This window comes from Ammodytes marinus, assembly GCF_949987685.1.
Source record: "Ammodytes marinus genome assembly, chromosome: 20".
In the NCBI taxonomy this organism is placed as follows: domain Eukaryota; kingdom Metazoa; phylum Chordata; class Actinopteri; order Uranoscopiformes; family Ammodytidae; genus Ammodytes; species Ammodytes marinus.
This window is the reverse complement of record NC_137224.1, coordinates 14,704,642-14,723,798: the sequence shown is the minus strand read 5'-3', so window position 1 is coordinate 14,723,798 and position 19,157 is coordinate 14,704,642. Positions and strand designations below refer to the sequence as shown.

General features: G+C 42.7%; 3 protein-coding genes across 3 annotated transcripts; 1 reads left to right on the top strand and 2 right to left on the bottom strand.

Annotated features, from left to right (window-relative positions):
- Positions 1 to 1,258: 1,258 nt before the first annotated feature.
- Positions 1,259 to 7,608, bottom strand: tmem235b (transmembrane protein 235b; the record flags this gene model as incomplete). Its single annotated transcript, XM_080049612.1, has 4 exons — positions 1,259 to 1,488; positions 5,163 to 5,300; positions 7,204 to 7,284; positions 7,431 to 7,608. The coding sequence occupies 4 exons, from the start codon at positions 7,606 to 7,608 to the stop codon at positions 1,259 to 1,261; spliced, it is 627 nt and encodes a 208-aa protein (XP_079905738.1).
- A 602-nt stretch (positions 7,609 to 8,210) lies between these two features.
- Positions 8,211 to 11,903, bottom strand: birc5a (baculoviral IAP repeat containing 5a). The gene is made up of 4 exons (XM_080049615.1): positions 11,732 to 11,903; positions 11,022 to 11,131; positions 8,649 to 8,766; positions 8,211 to 8,502 (listed from the first exon to the last, which is right to left on the bottom strand). Exons 1-4 carry the CDS (start codon positions 11,837 to 11,839, stop codon positions 8,410 to 8,412), a joined length of 429 nt encoding a protein of 142 aa, XP_079905741.1. The 5' UTR covers positions 11,840 to 11,903; the 3' UTR covers positions 8,211 to 8,409.
- A 550-nt stretch (positions 11,904 to 12,453) lies between these two features.
- On the top strand, positions 12,454 to 18,295 carry faap100 (FA core complex associated protein 100; the record flags this gene model as incomplete). The annotated part of the gene is made up of 8 exons (XM_080048556.1): positions 12,454 to 12,615; positions 12,756 to 12,874; positions 13,279 to 14,204; positions 14,444 to 14,597; positions 15,788 to 16,715; positions 16,802 to 16,924; positions 17,142 to 17,228; positions 18,145 to 18,295. The coding sequence occupies 8 exons, from the start codon at positions 12,454 to 12,456 to the stop codon at positions 18,274 to 18,276; spliced, it is 2,631 nt and encodes an 876-aa protein (XP_079904682.1). The 3' UTR covers positions 18,277 to 18,295.
- Between the last annotated feature and the right edge of the window lie 862 nt (positions 18,296 to 19,157).

Genomic DNA, 19,157 nt, shown 5'->3' with positions numbered 1-19,157 from the left:
CAGAAATTAATAAGCCTTAGCACACAAATATTTGTTTTCTCCATTGGAAAAAATTGCACCAAAGCCGTTTTTCTGTGATTTTCTTTTTAAACTTCATAACGTGTTAAAAAAGACTTTACATCTTTCCACAATCATTTAATAAGATTGAGCATCTCAAGGTTAGAGCGCTCGTTTTTGTTCAAATGTAGCATTTTTGGTCCTTAATGTTTATGGGCAGCGACGCAGAGCTCTTTCAGGGGAGCAGCATCTCCCCCTCACTTCCCATACTTCATCCAGGGGATTCTTAGGTTGCCATGGGAACATTTTCAAATACTTGTTGGTGGATGTGAGTTACAGGTGTCAAAAAGCACCAGGAACTGCTGAAAGTTACATCCCACTCAAGTGCTCCTATTGACTTTGACCTTCAAATGAATCCTAAAGTCAAAAGTGCTTCCATTTAAGAGCCACAGACATATTTTTAACGAAGTGTATCTACTTTTTTTACATTTTGACAGAGGCCTAGTGTATGTTGTTGTCATTGTTCTGGCAACAAACAAAGCAGGAGGAGAGATATGTCCACTGTGGGAACATTTCCATATTTAATTGGCAGGAAAAAAAAACATTTAACAACTGACATTTGTTACAGAATCTGCCTTTGGAGTACGACTTTTGCATGCGGGACATTTAATACCAACAATACCAACACTCATTAAAGTTTAACCTGAAAACACGGAACAAACCTAGGGCACAATGACTTGCTGTATTTCTTACACTGTGAAATTTCAAAATCCACAAACAAATACAGTTTGCCTCATATTAATGCATTAAAGCATGATTTAGAAATAGGTTCTTTTTTATAATACTATGAGAACGAAATGTATGTATAGAGTTAAACTAACAGGGATCTTGAATTGTTAGCTTGTTAGTTTAGTTTGGCAGATGTAATGACTTCCGTAGGATAATGATCATGATCAGTGGCTATGAGGAACCACCCCTATTCTCACCACAAGAGGTCGTACTTTGACACATTTAACTCAACACTTCACTTACTATAAACCACCAGAATGTCCATCTCCTATCCAAAGCAAATTGAAGGACACTCAATTCATAACACTCTCTTTTTCACACAGTCCGAAAGTTCTTTTGTTCAACCTTTTGTATTTTAGTCAAATCCGTATTTCCTTGTTACCTTAGTTCACAGGCAGTAAACACATGGCAGCTACCAACATACAGTTTCAGTCCACGTTCTTGATGTGTGGGGTCCTTCACCCCACTTGTGTCAGGCAATGGTGGGCCTGCTGTGCTGCAGCTTGGCCATGCGTGCGGCAGTGAGCAGCAGGACGCCGGTGAGGAGCTCCAGGCCGTAGGAGAGCCAGGCCAGACCCAGGGACCAGCCGAAGGAGGTCTGGATGTAGGCCAGACCCTCCTGCCCCACCTGCCTCTCAGTCTCTGCCAGGGCCTGGTACGAGTAGATGATGTAGAGGCTCACTCCACACAGGGTCAGCAGACCTGGAGAGAGATGCATCACGTGCATAAAGGTATACACACACACTTTTCTTTGTGGGCTATATCCGCTAACGTGTGGCTCAAGTTAAGACATGAGAGTTGCTTTATTTTATTTACTCATATTCTTGTCAGGTAGAGCGATGTTTTCACAGCCTTCACTTTGAATGTAGTGCTTTATACAGAGTGGATCGGAGTACTGTGAAGGCCATCTATTCACTGCAAAGCATTTTAGAGATATTTCTGTTTTAAGGCGCCAACACTCAAGCAAATGCACGAGAATTTTTCAAGCTGGATATGGTCCCTGTAATAGCTCTGTGCTGAGAGCGCATCAATAAAACCCAACAATAACATGAAGACATTAGCTGCTCTCTCTCTCTCTCTCTCAAAATCTCATATATATACTGATGCATGTGTTGTCGAGTTGGACAGCCTCCTAGTCACCAGAGAGTAGACTGAGACACACACACACACACACACACACACACACACACACACACACACACACACACACACACACACACACACACACACAAAGCCACAAGTTTCGCAGTGTTGCTATTGGAAACCCTTTTCATTTTGACGCCTTGCCACTGGGTTTTAAGAGGGATGCATGTGGAGTGCACAGTCCACCCCGTGCGGGACTAATAATGGTTTTATTACAATCACAATGGCGAGGAAGCGTCATCTGATCTTTTATAAAGCGCACTGAGATGAGCAGAGAAACACAAACAAAAAGACTACCCCACATACAAGCAGAGAAGATCTGTACTACTACTATTATCGCAGCTGAAACAAACAGTTGTCACTATACATTAGCTTCTCTAATGTAAAGATTAAATATATTTGCAGACAGTCAAGACTTCAGCTTGGACTCTGGGAGATTGTGAAAGGCAGTTTCTAGCTAGAGATGTAGCGAGATGGTTTGATAAATTGTTGTGTCGGCGTGCCAATCAGTCAGCTTTTACACCACCTTATTCCAGACAGAAATATCTCAACCGGTATAGGACTGATTGCCTCGACATTCTGTACAGATTTTCATAGTTAATCTGTGTTTGGTGCTGATTAGCACACTATGTGAACAGCCTGAAGTTAGACAGTGAACATAAACACTACATCTCCTGGGGCTGTTACTGTGATTTGTCCCAAAATAGATTTTCAAGGACTTTAAAGAATAATAGCAACAATAACAATAATGTTTGTGGTCAGTTACACAATGTTAAGGGCAACACTTCATGTATTTTATGCTTTTGTTATACACGAGGATTCATTTTAAGCATTGAAGCCCTTGGTTAATTGTTCTCATGTGTTGTCATTGTTCTCATTTCAGAGGAAACCATAACATTGAGCTGAAAATGAAGTACACGCGAAGCAATGCAACAGCCCCAAAGGGAGCCCAGACAAAGACTCATCAACCAGCTTAATGTGCTGGGAGAGGATAGTAGTTGCCGGATTAGAACGAAGACATAACAAAGCAATTAACAGAGTATACAAATTATAAATTACATACATATACTGTACATTTATATACAGATATGTATGTGCATAAATACACACATTCACACTTTGTTTTCTATACGGCTCAATCTCATTCTCAACTTCTCCCATTTGTGTCGGGGGTTCATTAACACAATAAATGCTGACAAAAGGATGCTATGGTGTGAAATTGGAGGGGGGATGTTAGGATATCCAATCTAATTCAAGCCTGGACTCCAGTCAACACATATCCTTATTAAATCAAGGGAGGGGAGAATAAAGAGTCTCTTAAAGTACCGCTAAGTGTTTAATAATCACATGGTCTTCGTTACGGAGGTCACAAGGCGTAGAGCAAGATTTTCCAGGTGCTATGTTCACATGTGCACAGGAATAACCTGGTTACTGTAACTACCCACATAAACATTATGTCTTTAACGCGGTTACAGGTAATCTAACTATTCCAGTAACCTACATTGAAATGATTGGATTGATGATCAAATAACAATCAAGCCGGGCGTGTGGTAGATTATAGGATTAAGGGAAATAGTGTGAAAAGGGGAGTTTCTATTATGTTAACTGGTTGATGAAATCTGCATCATGACCTAGAAGCATGCAGCTTTTCATCTAGATAATAGTGTTACCTTTGTGGCACAGATTCAAAAACACACACCAAAAGGAACAAGACACCTGTGTGGAGGTACTTAGACTGTTGACCAATATCCAGGTTTATTAATAAGTAATTTATTCTATTTCGGCGAGATATCCAGTTTTTATTAGTTTACACGTGAACATGAACTGAGTTTACTGCATTGGAAATATAATTTGCCTAATCGTGACACGCAACAAAGTATGTAAATATATATTTCGATAATGATATTTACCATGTTGATAGAAGCGCCTATATTCTTTCCTAGCATGTGCAGATCTCAGGACTCAAATTTGGGATGCCAGGAGTAAGTAGGACAAAGCTATTCTGATATAACAGTTGGACACACGCACGCACGCACGCACGCACGCACGCACACGCACACGCACGCGCACGCACACACACACACACACACACACACACACACACACACACACACACACACACACACACACACACACACACACACACACACACACACACACACACACACACACACACACCTGCCTGTGCATGCATACTTAACCAATTCAAAGAGCCAGATAGTCTTGTGGTGCCTATAAACAGCAGCCTCTTAGGCCACATGAGTTCAATAACAATAACTCAGGTCATTTCAGTCCTGCACATGAAATGCTCCAGTCTGCTCAAACTAACCAACGACCGTTCTTTACTGCCACACTCCAGCCACAGACAGCATATTCCAACCAAACCCTCCACGGCTTTATGCTATTGTCTATTTTCTTCTTTTATATCATCGGTGCAGCAAATGTTCAATGAATGGAGACGGCAGCAGTTAATTACTCAGCAGAACATTTTCTGAACTCTCTGCCACCACTTTAGGTCTAAGTGTTCTACAATCATCAGATGAACAAAACATTCTTACAAAAGGGACTAGCTATGGTGGAACGAGCTCCCCACTGACATCAGGCAAAAGCACAAAGCTGAACATCTCCCATCGCAGGCTAAACAAGATGATGGTTATACAAACTAAAAATTGTGGCACTTATGTGGTAATTTGTTTGGTAGTTTGGCTTATTTAAAGCTAATGTACTTACATGATTCTTGCTGTTGTACATTTATGTTTGAATGCACTTATTGTAAGTTGCTTTTGTTAAAGTGTCAGCTAAATTAAATGTAATTTTATGTACATCATTATCGGTTAGTAACACTGTCGAAATGAATGATAAGATTTTTTTATTCAAATGTGTCTCACAGACAAACAAAACTGAGGAAAAAATAAAGAAGAGAGGGGAGTATGCACAGAGATGAGAGAATGCACACTTCTGAGGTTGATGATTTGTTTAGGTATAAGTACTGTAGTGTAAAGGTAGCACTCATTCTTGCCGGTTGCAGGAGTGCCACTAGGCGTTGTGGTTTCTCATTGAATGGATCTGCTAAAAAAAAATCTTACTCTGTGCACAACAACATCTTTACGACTGGGTGTGTTTCATTTTTACCCACATGGAATTATCTCACAGAGCCACTGGTTTGCCCTGTTCAGCTGCTGTATAGGCATAGCGTGACCACATCAGAGTGAAGGTACTGAACCTCAACTTACTGCAGAAGAAGAAGTAGGAGGCTGTGCCGGTGAGGAGGACAGGGCTCCGAGCCAGGGAGCTGACCAGTCCACAGATGCCTCCAAACAGCAACAGGACCAGGCTGAGGGGGAGCACCACCACTATCGCACTGTGCATTTCTGCAAGGTAGAAGAAAAGAACATACATACAGGAGAACAGTAGGATAGTGGGGCCGGGGCCCATCTGTGGAGTAGTTACAGTGCTGTGTGAAAGTTTGTGAACCCCTTGAACCTTTTGGAATTTTATTTATTTTAACCATAATTAATAAATTTTTATCAATACCAGTATTTTTTATATGAAATAACAGATGTTTGTTTATCAATTCAACATTTTTCTTTTCCAGATATCAATTGTTAAAACAGATAAAACTAATTATTTGACAACTGTTGTATGTGCAAAAGTTTGTGAACCCTGAGCTGCATTGCTTAAATTGAGCAGGTAAACACAATCAGATGCAACAAATTGAGTGATGAAATGGACCAATGCAGTGAGAGATTTTTAGGGAAGAAATTGGGCGGCACTAGATAAAACAGAGATAAAACCAGGTCAGTTTAGGCTCACCAAAGTGAACCCATACAGGTCAGACATGCTAAAAGGGAAACACATTTCTGAGGATCTCGGGAATAGAGTTGTGATGCTGCACATTTGTCTGGGGACAGCTATAAGTTAATGTAAAAAAAGTTTGAGCTCCATCGGTCCACCGTGAGGCAAATCATCTACAAATGGAGAGCTTTAAGAGTGACTGAACATCTGCCTAGAAGTGGACTTCCTTAAAAAATATCCACAAGCGCCACAGGAAAAGTGATTTTTCAGTTAAAAACCAACCCAAACATTACATCTAGTGATTTGCAGACCTCTCTTGCAGCATCTGGGACAGATGTGCATGGTTCCACAATAAGGAGAAAACTCAGTCAAAATGGCTTTCATGGGAGGGTTGCAGAAGAAGCCTCTGCTCTCAAAAAAGAACAAAACTGCTTGTCACAACCAGAGAGCACCTGGAGATACCCAAAGTCTTATTCTGTGGACAGATTAGTCCAACATTGAACTGTTTGGTCATAACCAAAACTGCCATGTTTGGGCAAAAACGCAACTCTGCCTACCACCAAGAGAACCTTCTCCCAAGTGAAGAATGGTGGTGAAGGGGGCGCCCTTAGCTCAGTTGGTAGGACGTGCCCCCCATGGGCCTCGGCCAGCAGTGGACCCGGGTTCGATTCCAGCCCTCGGTCGTTCTCTGCATGTCACTCCCCTCTCTGCCCCATTTCAACTCTGTCTCTACACTATCAATAAAGCATAAAAATGCCAAAAAAAGAATGGTGGTGGCAAATGGTCTGCAAATCTCTAGATGTAATCTTTGGGTTGGCTTTTACCTGAAAAATCACTTTTCTTGTGGCACTTGAGGATATTTTTGAAGGAAGTCCACTTCTAGGCAGATGTTAAGTCACTCTTAATGCTCTCTATTTGTAGAAAATTTAAAAAAAAATATATGAATTTATAGCTGTACCCAGACAAATGTGCAACATAAAAACTCTATTCCTGAGATCCTCTGAGATTTTTTTCCCTTTTAGCATGTCTGACCTGTATGGGTTCAGTTAGGTGAGCCTAAACTGACCAGGTTTTATCTAATGCCACCCAATTTCTTCCCTAAAGATCTCTCATTACATTGGTCTATTTAATCAATTAATTTGGCCCACCTGATTGACGTTAACCTGCTGGATTCAAGCAATGCAGCTCAGGGTTCACAAACTTTTGCACATACGACAGTTTGCAAATAATTTGTTGTATCTCTTTTAACAATTGATTTCTGGAAAAGAAAAATGTTGAATTGATAAACAAACATCTGTTATTTCATATAAAAAATACTGGTATTGATAAAAATGAATTAATAATGGTTAAAATAAATACAATTCCAAAATACTCAAGGGGTTCACAAACTTTCACGCAGCACTGTATATTATCTCGATAATGCAACTTCATTAGCAGAGCGTGTGTTGTGGAGTGCACAAGGGCTCGATCAAAACTCACTCAGCATGCGCAGCTCTGCCTCAGAATACCTGGAGTGATCAGCTGTGAAAGAGTCAATAGAGTCTGCGGGCCTAATCCCACCTGGGTGTTCCAATGGAAAATGTGAGGGAGAGAGATGGGGGGGGGGGGGGTTAAGTTATATAGCCTACATTTTTAAAATAAGGTATTGGTTGAGGGTTGAAATCTTGATCTTTATGATAGAAAGTGGTGGAAAAGTAGCTTTTTACCTTCGTTGATGCTCCACAGACCCGAGTGCGAGCTTATGTCCTCAAGGTCGCTGGCGTTCACAGGATTCATCTCAATGATGTACCAATACTCTGTTCCGAGGGAACATGCCAAAAGAAAGAAGCTCAAAAATCCGCAGATGCCGGCTGTGACCACCAGACAGCCTAAGGTTACCTTCATTCTGTAGCCTACAAGTGAGCGAGTTTTAAACCGTGTGCACTTTCTGCTTTTGATCCGGTCCATCAAACGCTGGTGCACTCATTACAGCGCGCGGCGGGGAAAACGCCCACTGTTATGGAGTTCATGTTATCCAAATGCTCACCCGTCGAGTCAGCGATTAAAATGTAGAGAATTGAGAAAATAGATCAACTTATTCCCGACTGAAAGAATCAAGTCACAAACCTACACGAGGATGAGAACACCCTGAGTGAACAGCAGCAGCAGACTGTCTGGGAGGGATTTGGATTTGTTCGGGGGGCGCACACGTTTACGCATGACATGGAGAGATAGAGAGAGCGAGACAGACAGTATGAAGTGAAACTGTGCCTCAACTAATTCAAATGAGCAAGAATAACGCCTGGATAGAAAGCAATCTAAACATTTGTCTGTATTTATAAAAACAAATTATCCCCAAATATATTTAAATCGTCTTAATAGTTTCATTGTAAACGGAGACTAGAGAATGAAGGCAAACCTTGCAAGTGCAAATGTGTTGTATGGCTTTCGTCTGGCTAGAATGTTAGCCAAGATGCTACGAGTAAATAAAAAATAAATAAACAGGGTGACTTAAAATTTTTAATGAAGAAAAACAGGTCACATAAAAGCAGAAGACATTATACTTGAACAGATATATACAGTATTACAAAGAAGACATAGACAGAACATGGAAAAGACTACAGTGAGAACCCACTCAGACGCTTTCAAGCTCAAATTAGATCTTGCGCACATCGCCCATCTCATTCATCAGCATCTACTCTCCCGTCACTCTTCATCCATGGCTGACTTGATGATGTTGGCTCTTGTTAACTTAGCTGCCCCCTCAAACCTGGTGATTTCTTCTTTGATGCGTTTGTTCTGTTGAGGGGAGGAAATGAAAACTGGTTAAGACAAGGTGTGTGTGTGTGTGTCATTAAATAACTTAAAAAAATAATGTAATCAATTTATGACATTATGCTAGTAGTCGGTAATGTGGAATTAAAGGAGTACTGTGAAGAACGTACTTGGCTGTACTTCATCCTTTCCAACTGTAGTTTGATGAGCTCCTCCACAGTCAGCTCTTCCACTTTCTTCCTCAGGGCGATGAAGTGGCAGGATGCTGAGTGAGATTTGTGCTCCTTCCTGGCAACAGAACAGGAGAGAGGAGGAAAGGCGACATCCTTTATTAATCCCTCTGTAGATGTTTCAGTAATGTGATTCAATGGTTTGCCATTTTCTGAGCAGCTATGGGAAAGTGGGGTCAGGTTTCCAATACAAGTCCACTTGATGTGGAGAAAACAGCTGGTATAAAATAGCATTTAATAATCCAAACCATAAATTCAACAACAGCCGTGACACTTTTACAGTAACACAAGCACAGTGTCATTTCAATGACCATGAATTAAAATAGGTTCAGTTAGTCCATGCTTGCATAGCTGGTGCATCAGACGTTAAATGGGACATCATGGCACTTTGCCATAGATCACTTTACCAGTGGCCTCAATTTCTATTCAATTTAACGGGGCTATATTATCATGGGGAACAAGAGCTAACATTGCCAAAGCAATAGCAAAGAAATAAAATAAAATTGCCTAACTTATAATAAAAAATAAAAAAAGTAAATACTGGAGAATATTTTTTTTCAAACATTCGCAAACTATGTTGTTTGCTGGGGACTATATATTTACTGTATTCTTCCCTGCCAAGGCTCTTAAGAGATCGGCTGCCTGATGCAAAGGTGTTGCAGGCTCTTGCCTTAGCGAGTTGAGGGCAGTTAATTGTCAAGTAATCAATTAATTAATTTATTTTCACAAAGCAAAAATTATCAATAGGGGCCTCAGTATTTGACTGGCTTTATTTGCTGATCTCGTCCCCTAATAACTCTAACTCCTAAACCGAAATGTGAAGATGAAGTGTTAAAGCCACTACGAGTAACATGGCACGTTGGCGGCCCCTTTGGACAAAAGCGGTAGTATTTTTACGACGCCAGCTTCGTGAAGCTGTTTTCTAGCTTGTGCCGGGCGTGCGAGATTCAAATGATCAGGAAGCAATATAGTGCATGTCCGTGTGTTGAAAGTGTGAGGGCACCAGACTCTTTTCGGCTCCGTGAGAGTGGTTAGTGACACAGCATCAACTAATGCCAGTCAGTGCTACACACACCTGATTGCAATGAGTTGATGCAGTGTCACCTTCACAGAGCTGAAAGAGTACGTGTCCTCACAGAAAGCGAATGAACGAGAGACGGCAGTTAGTATGGATCACGATGAGGTAATGTGTTTATGTTGTTGTAAATAATGACTATTTCAGATGAATAATGGTCAGCTGATGATGCTGGTGAGGCAAAGTAAACTTTGTTTTAGTTGGCTACCGCTCATTCATTTAGGAGACGGAGTCTAGTTCGCTCCCGTGAAATTGTGTATACGTTGTTTTTGCTGTTAAAGGTAATTTATGATTATGTGAGGAAACATGAGGCCGTTTAAAAGATATTTAAATGTTACTCGGAGCTGCTTTAAGCTGTCAGCCTGGTTCTCCAGCCGATTCTGCCAGGTAAAAGTTTCCGAAAAAAGTGTCTTACAGGTTGGCACAGGCCGCTCGTAATGCCGCTCTCCCTGCGACCTGTTGCTGGAGAAAGGTCAAAGTGTCAACATTGACTGTTGACAGTGTTCACGTCAAACAATATAAAACGACCCGAGTGCTGAGACTATTGTTCAGATAAATGATCGATCAACATAAAATTATCATGAAAAAAATCCTGATGGAAATGTGTGTGTGGAGTAGCCTGGAAATCCTGACCCTGATATCTTCAACACGCGCAGCAAATTTAATTTGCCAGCGCCTAGTGGCAGGTCTGGGAATGCCAGGCTATGTGTGGAGTATTTCTGCTTCAAACTGTACACAGACGTGCTGATGCAGGCTTTCTTCAGTCAGAGCTGCAGCATAATGTGACAAAAACTCAGATAAGCTTATTTTTTCACAGTGGCCCTAACACGCCGTCGTATAAATCCATGTTAATGTGGTGTTTTTTTTGTAAGCACAGTCATCACACCTCATATGCCATCACACCTCATATGCCATCACATCTCATATGCCAGACTAATGAGGAAATGCAACGAAGAAGGAGTTTCCCAATACTAAAAGTCACAGCGCTATGAACTTTGGGTAATTGCCTTAGCCAAACTCTGCAGAGATGCTGACTTACAGAAAGGGGACAGAAAAGGCACATAGAGAGCCCTCATCGACTAGAAGATGTGACCGTGGGACAGCCCTAAGCCCTCACTGACTTAGCGGGAGCGCGCCTCAATGGCCGTGAGTCTGTAAGGGTGGACCTTGGGATTGGGCCTAGGTCTTTTTTTTTTTCATTTCTGAGCCATGAGCACAGTAATGAGACTGTATCTTACTCTGGGTCATCATCCGGCTCCCAGCCCTCCAGCTCTTTGAAGCAGAAGAAACACATGGCGATGTCCGGGCTGTTCCCTGAAGGTGTGTGAATGAAGCCAGCTTTGGCCATCTGGAGAAGAAAATTAACAGAAAATATCAAACAAAAAGCTATTACATTTAATTAAATAAAAATGGAATTGGCAGTAAAACAAAAAGTAAAAACTTTATTGGTCCATATATTATGAAGAGTTGTGAATATGTATGGTGTAGAGTAGACTGTTAGTCAATCAAAACAAGCTATTTGAAGAATTCACATGCTATTTGAAAGGTTAAAGGGTAAATCAATGACTTGAACACATTGCTGGGAAATGCTTTTAGAGCTGAGCTCAGAGTGATCTTTATTAAACGAGCAACTGTACTTTTAATGTTTAAGATTGACACAGTCCCCTGTATAAAATGTCACTCTAATGTAAAGCGTATATAACCATACTCATTATAACTTATACAACCATTGTGAGGGAGCTCCTCAAATTAAAACATTTTGATACCTAGAGTGAAATCTTCTAGCAGCAAGCCTTCAAGCGAAACCCTAGGTTTGGTAACAGCATCTGTCGTGTGAATATTTGGAAATACTGTAGGCTATATTTATAGCATTTCTCTTGCTCTCGAGCTAATTGTTGTAGACGGTAACGTCACCCAAAAGCCAACCGTTTTAACCGTTTGTACTCACGTTCTCGGGAGTACATGAGCAGTCCTCGTCGAAAGGCCACCCCTCGAACGTTTTCAGTCTGTTCTCATAATGATACAGTTTAGTGTCTTCGTCGTTTAGTTGGTCCATTGTATTTGGCGTTAAAACAAATGTCAATAACTTTAGCTTGAAGCAGTATGTCCGCTAAGCTAAAGGGCGTTTTCAAATTTGCGCGAATGTTCACTCCGACTGTTTTGATTGGCGGAGGAAGCCACGAACGTCCCGTGGTTTCTTCTTCATGTTAGATGACAAACACGAAAAATGCACAAGTACGCCACCCAGTGTTGCTGCCTGTGAACACCAATAGGCCTATAAAAAAAATACACACTTTTTTTTTAATCTAAAACATTTTTTTGGAAGAAAGTTTTAAACACTAACACTTTCTTTATAGCTATATGCTTTTCTTTATAGGTCCATGTTCTATGCACTCAACTCAACCCCTCCCCGCCTTCTGGCATCAGACTTCCGTTCATTTATCATGGGTAATGTAGTTCTTGGCGCTTATTGGTCCAAAATGCCAAGCGCGGAACTTTGAGAGGGCGTCTCATCTTCTGTCAACCGGTTTGGGCTTAACTCGTACACATTCTGCTAGACATGTTCACGTTTATTATCCGTCTCTCAGCTCACATTACAAACAGCGTGCCAGACATTTATTACAAATGACTTCATAGAATAGTCCGTTTCTTCTGTCCGGTGTTGTGGCCATGGAAGGACGGTGCGCTGTTGAGACTTGGGCAGACTTTGGCTTTTCAGGAACACCACGCACATCTAAGGTCAGGTTCGGTTTTGGGTCAGAGTTGTTCCTCTGCCATGGCAGCGACGAGGTCTATGTCTTCAGTAGGCCTACTCGGGAGAGAAAACTTAAGGCAAGTAACTGCTTTACTGTCAACTGTTCAGGCATCCCAGTCAGCCACACTGCAAAGCTTCACTATGGGATGGAGAGAGATAACTACTAGCCTATGTACACATTTTCTGAGTTTGACTGTGCTGTGTTGTGTGGTTGCAGGCTGTCCTCCAATTTGCTGGTCCTGTGAGTGACCTGGTTGAGAGCCATGACGGGCAGCTCCTCTATGTATCTTGTAGAGCGGGAGTGTATTGTGTCCGTTTACAGCTTTTACTCTCCAGGTATGAACATTCTTATAGGTGTTGAACAAATATAGTCAGTGAAGGTGGAGTCACCAAGAGAATGCTCTTTGGCCACATCACTTTCTGACAAAATCAGTGAATATGTCCTCACGATCCGCCCCCCTGTCCTTACTGTGTGTGCACGAAAGAACAGATTTTTTTTTTTAAATCCTGTGTTAATACACAGCCTATGGTTTACAGAGCCTATATTGGCTGTGTATTACAGATGCACTGAAAAAATAATACAGCGGTAGCGGACCCTGTGAGAAATATTCATTGATTTTGACAAGTATTCTCCAGAATATCTGACTCAACCTTTTAATTTCTTGTGTCTAAATTCTGTTCATCCAAATCGTGTGTGACTGCCTCTCTTTCCCATGTGACCTCTCTGACCCCTTGCACAGGTCCCCAGCTGACGAGTCCTCCGGCCCAGCTGAGCTACACATCTCCTCTGAGTGTCTTGTAGTGGCTGAAGTAGGAGTGTTGTCTCTGCTGCTAGTGGGCTCTGTGCTCCTGACTCTGTCCAACAGAGACTCAGCCTGGGTGTTGACTCTGTACAGTGCTCCAAAGCAGGCATCATCCAGCATCTGTGAGGTGCTTAGTTCATTCAGTCTACCGTTGCTCTCTGGCGTCGCCCACAATGACACTGAGGGAAAGACAGGAGAGACCAGGAGGCCTGTACTGATCTGTGTCCGTTCTGGTGATACAGCACCGCCACATTCCTCCTCCACTACTACTACTACTACATCAGACATATCATTAACTGACGGTTGCTTATGTCTTGATCCGCTCCTCTTCAAACTCCTGTTCGGGATTGACTCAGCGCTCGCCAAATCGCCGGTGGTCCTGTGCGGCCTGCCAGACGGGTGCCTGTGTTTCCTGCCTCTGCGACTCCCTGGATCAAGGCTCAGAGTCCTGCATAGCCTGGAGCAGCCCGTTGTGTATGTAGGAGTGTCTGTTGTCGAGGAAACGGGGCCCAGCAGGCATCATCACGCACAGGGTCTGGTGGCAGTGGGAGAACTAGGTAGAGTGGTTCTGATGAAAACGGACAAAGGAGCGCCAGAGGGAGAGGGCAACGTAGCGTGTTTTGTTGAGAGGTGCGTACCGGGGCCGGTGATGTGTGGCTGCATGGATAAAAGCAGTTTTTACTACAGCACCGGCTCCGACTTGCTGGTGCTGGATCTATCGGATGGATCATCAAGGAGAGGAGGCCAAGAAGGACACGGGGAGACGTCCAGTAAGGCAGACGCTGCCCTACTCCACAGCCCCACCAGCTTAAATGTGTGTCGAGTCGTCGCCTTGGCTGAGCCTACACGACACAACAGTGCAGGTGAGCACTTTACAAATGCCAGCCCTTAGAGCGATTTCTTTCTGGTAGCCATTGCTCTCAGCTCATGAAGTTGAACTTGTCTAACCAATAGATATGGTATGGTTGAGTTGGGTATGATATACTGTAGGTTATGAACGGTCAGTGTCTTATCCTCACCTCATCTCCATCTCAATAGCCTGTACTATACATGTCTGCTGAGAGCCTGTATACCTAGTGAAGAGCATGTTCCCATCCAGCAGGATCTCAGCTGCTGGGTCTGTCTGACAGAGGGCAGCTGCAGATGATTACTGTACCTGTGTGGAGAGAGGATGCAACACTGTCCAAGCTGCCTTCCATACAGGTGGGCCGCAGCGTCAAGGACCTCCTGTCTGCTATCGGTGATGTTTGTGAAAGGTACACTCCAAAATTATTAATTTTTGATTGTTTACTTAAAGCAGGGGTGTCAAACTCATTTTCACAAAGGGCCGAATTACGACATGATAATCACACGAAGGGCCAGACATGTCGCTTACTGACATGCCTTCTTTTTAATCCAAAACTCAAACAACATATCTAGGTATATAACCTGCGTACATACGAGGCATAGGCTATATTTTGTTTACATATTTTGGGGGACAAATTATATGTGGGGGGTATGGGGGTGCTCCCCCAGAAATTTGTGTGCGTCAAACACTTAATTTCCTGTATTCTGGTGGATTTTTCTGTTTTGGTTTTCTGTGCCTTTTCTGCGTCAATTTATTGTGGAAATGTCTTTATTTTTGTAAAGGAAAAGGCAACATTCAGGTTCCTGGTGAAAGAATTATAAAGGACTATAATGCAGTAAGGCTCTCAGGCATCCTGGATTGAGTCACACTATGTTTTCTCTTGGATTTTTCAAAACTTTCTGCACATTCAAAACATATCACGTTTTTTTATTTTATTTTTTTATAGGAATCATGACCCAGCACCAGTGTTAACTATTTATGTCACTTTACATTGGTAATGAAATGCAAAGCCACCATTGGAAACAAAAGGGGTGGGCTATCAGCGGGTATCTAACGTTAGTTAGTGAGCTATATTGTAACTTCAGGCAAAAGTTAGAAACCAGATAATGTTAGCATTCATCCTTAGACAGTTGACACAATCAATCATCATATTAGCATGCTATTTAGCCCCATAGATTGGCCTATTTACAGCCATTAGAAAACTGACATCTTTTCTTCAATGCAAGTTCATCAATTCATGGCTTAAAATCCTGAGCTGTGGAACTTTCAGCAGACATTCCTAGTGGTAAGCTATGCGAGTGTCCTAACGGTTGGGAGCATGTGCGACGTGCCAATATGGCACAGGCTCCACATGAGAAAAAAAAAAAAAAAAAAATCATGATAATTATTATTTTTTTTTTCGCGGGCCAAATTGAATGGAATTGCCGAATTGGTTCGCGGGCCAGATTAAATATTGAAACGGGCCAGATTTGGCCCGCGGGCCAGAGTTTGACACCCCTGACTTAAAGCATGACTGAAATGGAATGCACTGTAGTAGTCTGTTCTACAAAACATGATATTTTTGTTGACATGAATGTGATTTTCCTTTCTCTCCCTCAGAGCATCAATGCTGAAAACTGCTATAAAATGCAAAAACCAAACTCTAAGGCACCTGAATCAGGTGCTTAACATCAGCTTCTTGCTGAAGACCGGTTCAAACACTGAAGGGCATCCTCCTATCCAGGAGAAGACAATCCGATGTCACGCCACGGCCAGTTGGAGCAGATTGCTGCAAAAAGACTCCCTGAACCTGACATGTGTCCTGGACAATTCAAGTCCTTATGTTTTGGAACGAGGCTGGACACTGAGGCTGTCTGTATTTCCACTGTCCTCTTCTCCCGACGCAGGAGGGGAAAGCTCCTCCACACAGTTTTCATTCCCGTTTCACAGTCTCCACCCGGGGGAAAGGTTGGAAGTCTCACTGCCCCTAGCAGCTGCAGGCAGCGCATCCTTCCCCAGGACAGTGAGCTGCTCACTGGTCTTCTCCCTTCCCAGCCTCCTGGGAGAGGAGGCAGCTAGCCGTCCTGCTCTGCAGAGTAGCTGCATCAGTCTGCCCTTGAACACACTGACAGTGGACTGGCTGCATGCCTTGCAGTTGAACAGTCCCACAGCCACACTTGTTAATAAATCCACATGTCAGTGGGACAGTGTCACAGCAGACCCCATTCAGGCTTTTTTGAGCTCACCTCAGATCAGATGCAGAGAAGGAGCCGGAGGAGAGAGTGCTCCCAAGCCTGAGCGAGAGCAATATTCAGCATGTGTGAGGGTGTCATCAGAGCTACTGAGGGATACGCTGGTGTTGAAGAGCTCAGGTTTGGACCCCCTGGGGCCTCCTCACAGTGTGTGCCTGTCTCTAGTGGAGTGGCTGTTTTCTGAAGGTCTCGGAGGAGTAAAGTCGGGACACCATGGGGACAAGTTAGCACTGAGCAACCCAGTGGTCCAAGCTCGAGGTCCAAACGGACACACAGTGAAACTGACTGCAAAAGAGGTGAAGAACCATCTTATATTATATTGCTAAAAGTTTAGCCTCATATTACATACATAAAGCAGATGAGTGTTCCTTCTGTTCTACAGGTAACTGTAGGGGAGGAGAGCTTGGGGAAGGAGGAGTGTCTGAGCACAGTGGAGCTTCAGGTTGAAAGCTCCTCTATAGCAGCAGTGTGTGGACTGCACCATGCGGTGCTGCGCCGGGTACAGGTACAAACACACCCACTGACAGCCTTTCCAGATTTTTCAGAGAAATCTCCAGTACATTTTGATTTGATGGATGTTTTCAAGGATGATGAGATGTGTGAGAGAGATCTAAATCCTCATACACAATGATTATATTGTAGCTGCAACTCAGCTCGCTGTCACTATGCTATTGTATGAAACTCATATTGAGATTCATAGTGTACTCTGTTCCCTCACACAGACTCTGTTGCAGAGAGCTCCTGAGAGGGCTGCTGCCACAAAAAGGCTCCAGAGTTTAGGTTTAAGACAGGCACTGCAGCGGGCCGAGGTAAGACCCATTTCTTCTTCATTTTGTCCATTATTGCCATTAGCAATTATTTGTTTTGCCATCATTTATGTTTTTCAGTTATCGGTTACATAGATGAACAATTACCCGATACATTTGGTGGCAAGTAGGCCTATCTGGTAGCCTGGCATTCCCAGACCTGCCACTAGGCCCTGGCAAATTAAATTAGCTGCGCCTGTTGGTCTGGACACTCTCCATTGAAGCTTTTTCAAAAAGTCGAGAAATCCCGACTCACATTTCAATTGGTTCTATCTAATATGGGTGCGCCAGAGCCCTTTGTATGGTGCTGTGGGGCGGACGTAACTAGATGACAACAGTGACGTACATGCGACGTCGAAGCCGTGATAGTAAACATCAAAGATGGCTGCCGATATGTTGTGTGAGTTTGAGACTGCTTTGGCCTCGACCCTTTACGATTTGGAAGACGGCACTCAAATCTTTCATTAGCAAGTAAGTGGAATGTTCTGTTTTGCCGACCGACCACGGCAAAAGTTTAATTTAACAGTTTAACAGCTGTTCGCTAAACGAACGGGGCTTAATACGTCACCTTGTGCATCGCTCTGATTGGTTATAGTGCTATCCAACTGCGTGCAGAGGCATTTGAAATGCTCGAGTAGGAGCCGCCCCTTGAGTTGGAAATTACTATTGATCGTGGCCAGACCCTCTATCGTTCAAGATATCAGGGTCTGGATTTCCAGGCTACCTATCTTGTGCAAATAACTAAGCTTCTTTCTTTCTTTCTTTCTTTCTTTCTTTCTTTCTTTCTTTCTTTCTTTCTTTCTTTCTTTCTTTCTTTCTTTCTTTCTTTCTTTCTTTCTTTCTTTCTTTCTTTCTTTCTTTCTTTCTTTCTTTCTTTCTTTCTTTCTTTCTTTCTTTCTTTCTCGTCTCCTCCTGTCAGCACCTGCTACAGCAGATCCAGCAGAGCCGAATCTCGGGGGCCTTCGGTGTGGGCGTGTCCACAGGGCAGATGACCCGATCTCTTCTCAGCTGTTACCTCGAGCTCAGAAAAAACCCTCTCCTTATAATTTAACACTCTGTTTTCAACCCAAGCCTACACAGCTGCTGCCCCTGGCCTTGTTATGTGTTATGTAACCTGTCTGTGCAGCGGAATAAAAAACAATGTCCATTATTCACTCTTGTTTCACTGTAAATGACTGTTTAAAATCTCTAAACAAAGAAGATTTTTTTCGGCATTACTTCAAAATGCTATTATTTTCCATTATTATTTTGAGACCGTACATGCTCTACAGCTCCGACAGTAGTGGTCGCCCACATTGCTGTTTTTTCTTGGCTGTGTCCTTCACATCAACTTAATTATACAAACCAGGACATTCAGCACAGGCCGACCGAAGAGCTCAGGTGGAGTGTGAATACGTGCAATTCCAGTCCTAATAGGAAAGCAGTGGGCTGCAGCTGGGTGAAGGTCCTTGGGTTCAGTCTCCCGATGGTTAAGACATGTGGATGTAACGGGGATTTAGGACCTCATCTCTTGTCAAATAGTTGTTTTCGAACACAGAGACACATCCTCACTTGTAGATTGCAATGGTCTGATTATGAATGCCCAAAAGTAAGCACTTCAGTGTGTTTTATTTGTTACTGATTTAAATCATAAAATGTATATCCTACGTCTATTTGTTTGAATTAGGGCAGGCAGGGTTTTAGTTTTTGCTTGTGTCCCCAAAATAGGAGGCATTGTCTACTTGTGACCACAAATCACAGGGTATGACCCTATTGTGGACGTGATTGGTGAGCAGTTAAACCAAAGATCTTTCAGACTATGCTATTTAAAGGGCTCCAGAATCGTGAAAGTATTCCACATGACATTTGAGAAAGTAGACAGAAATCAATCTAATTGTATCTAGCATAGAGTATACTGTAGATATGTTTTTACTTTTCCTTCTTACCCCTTTC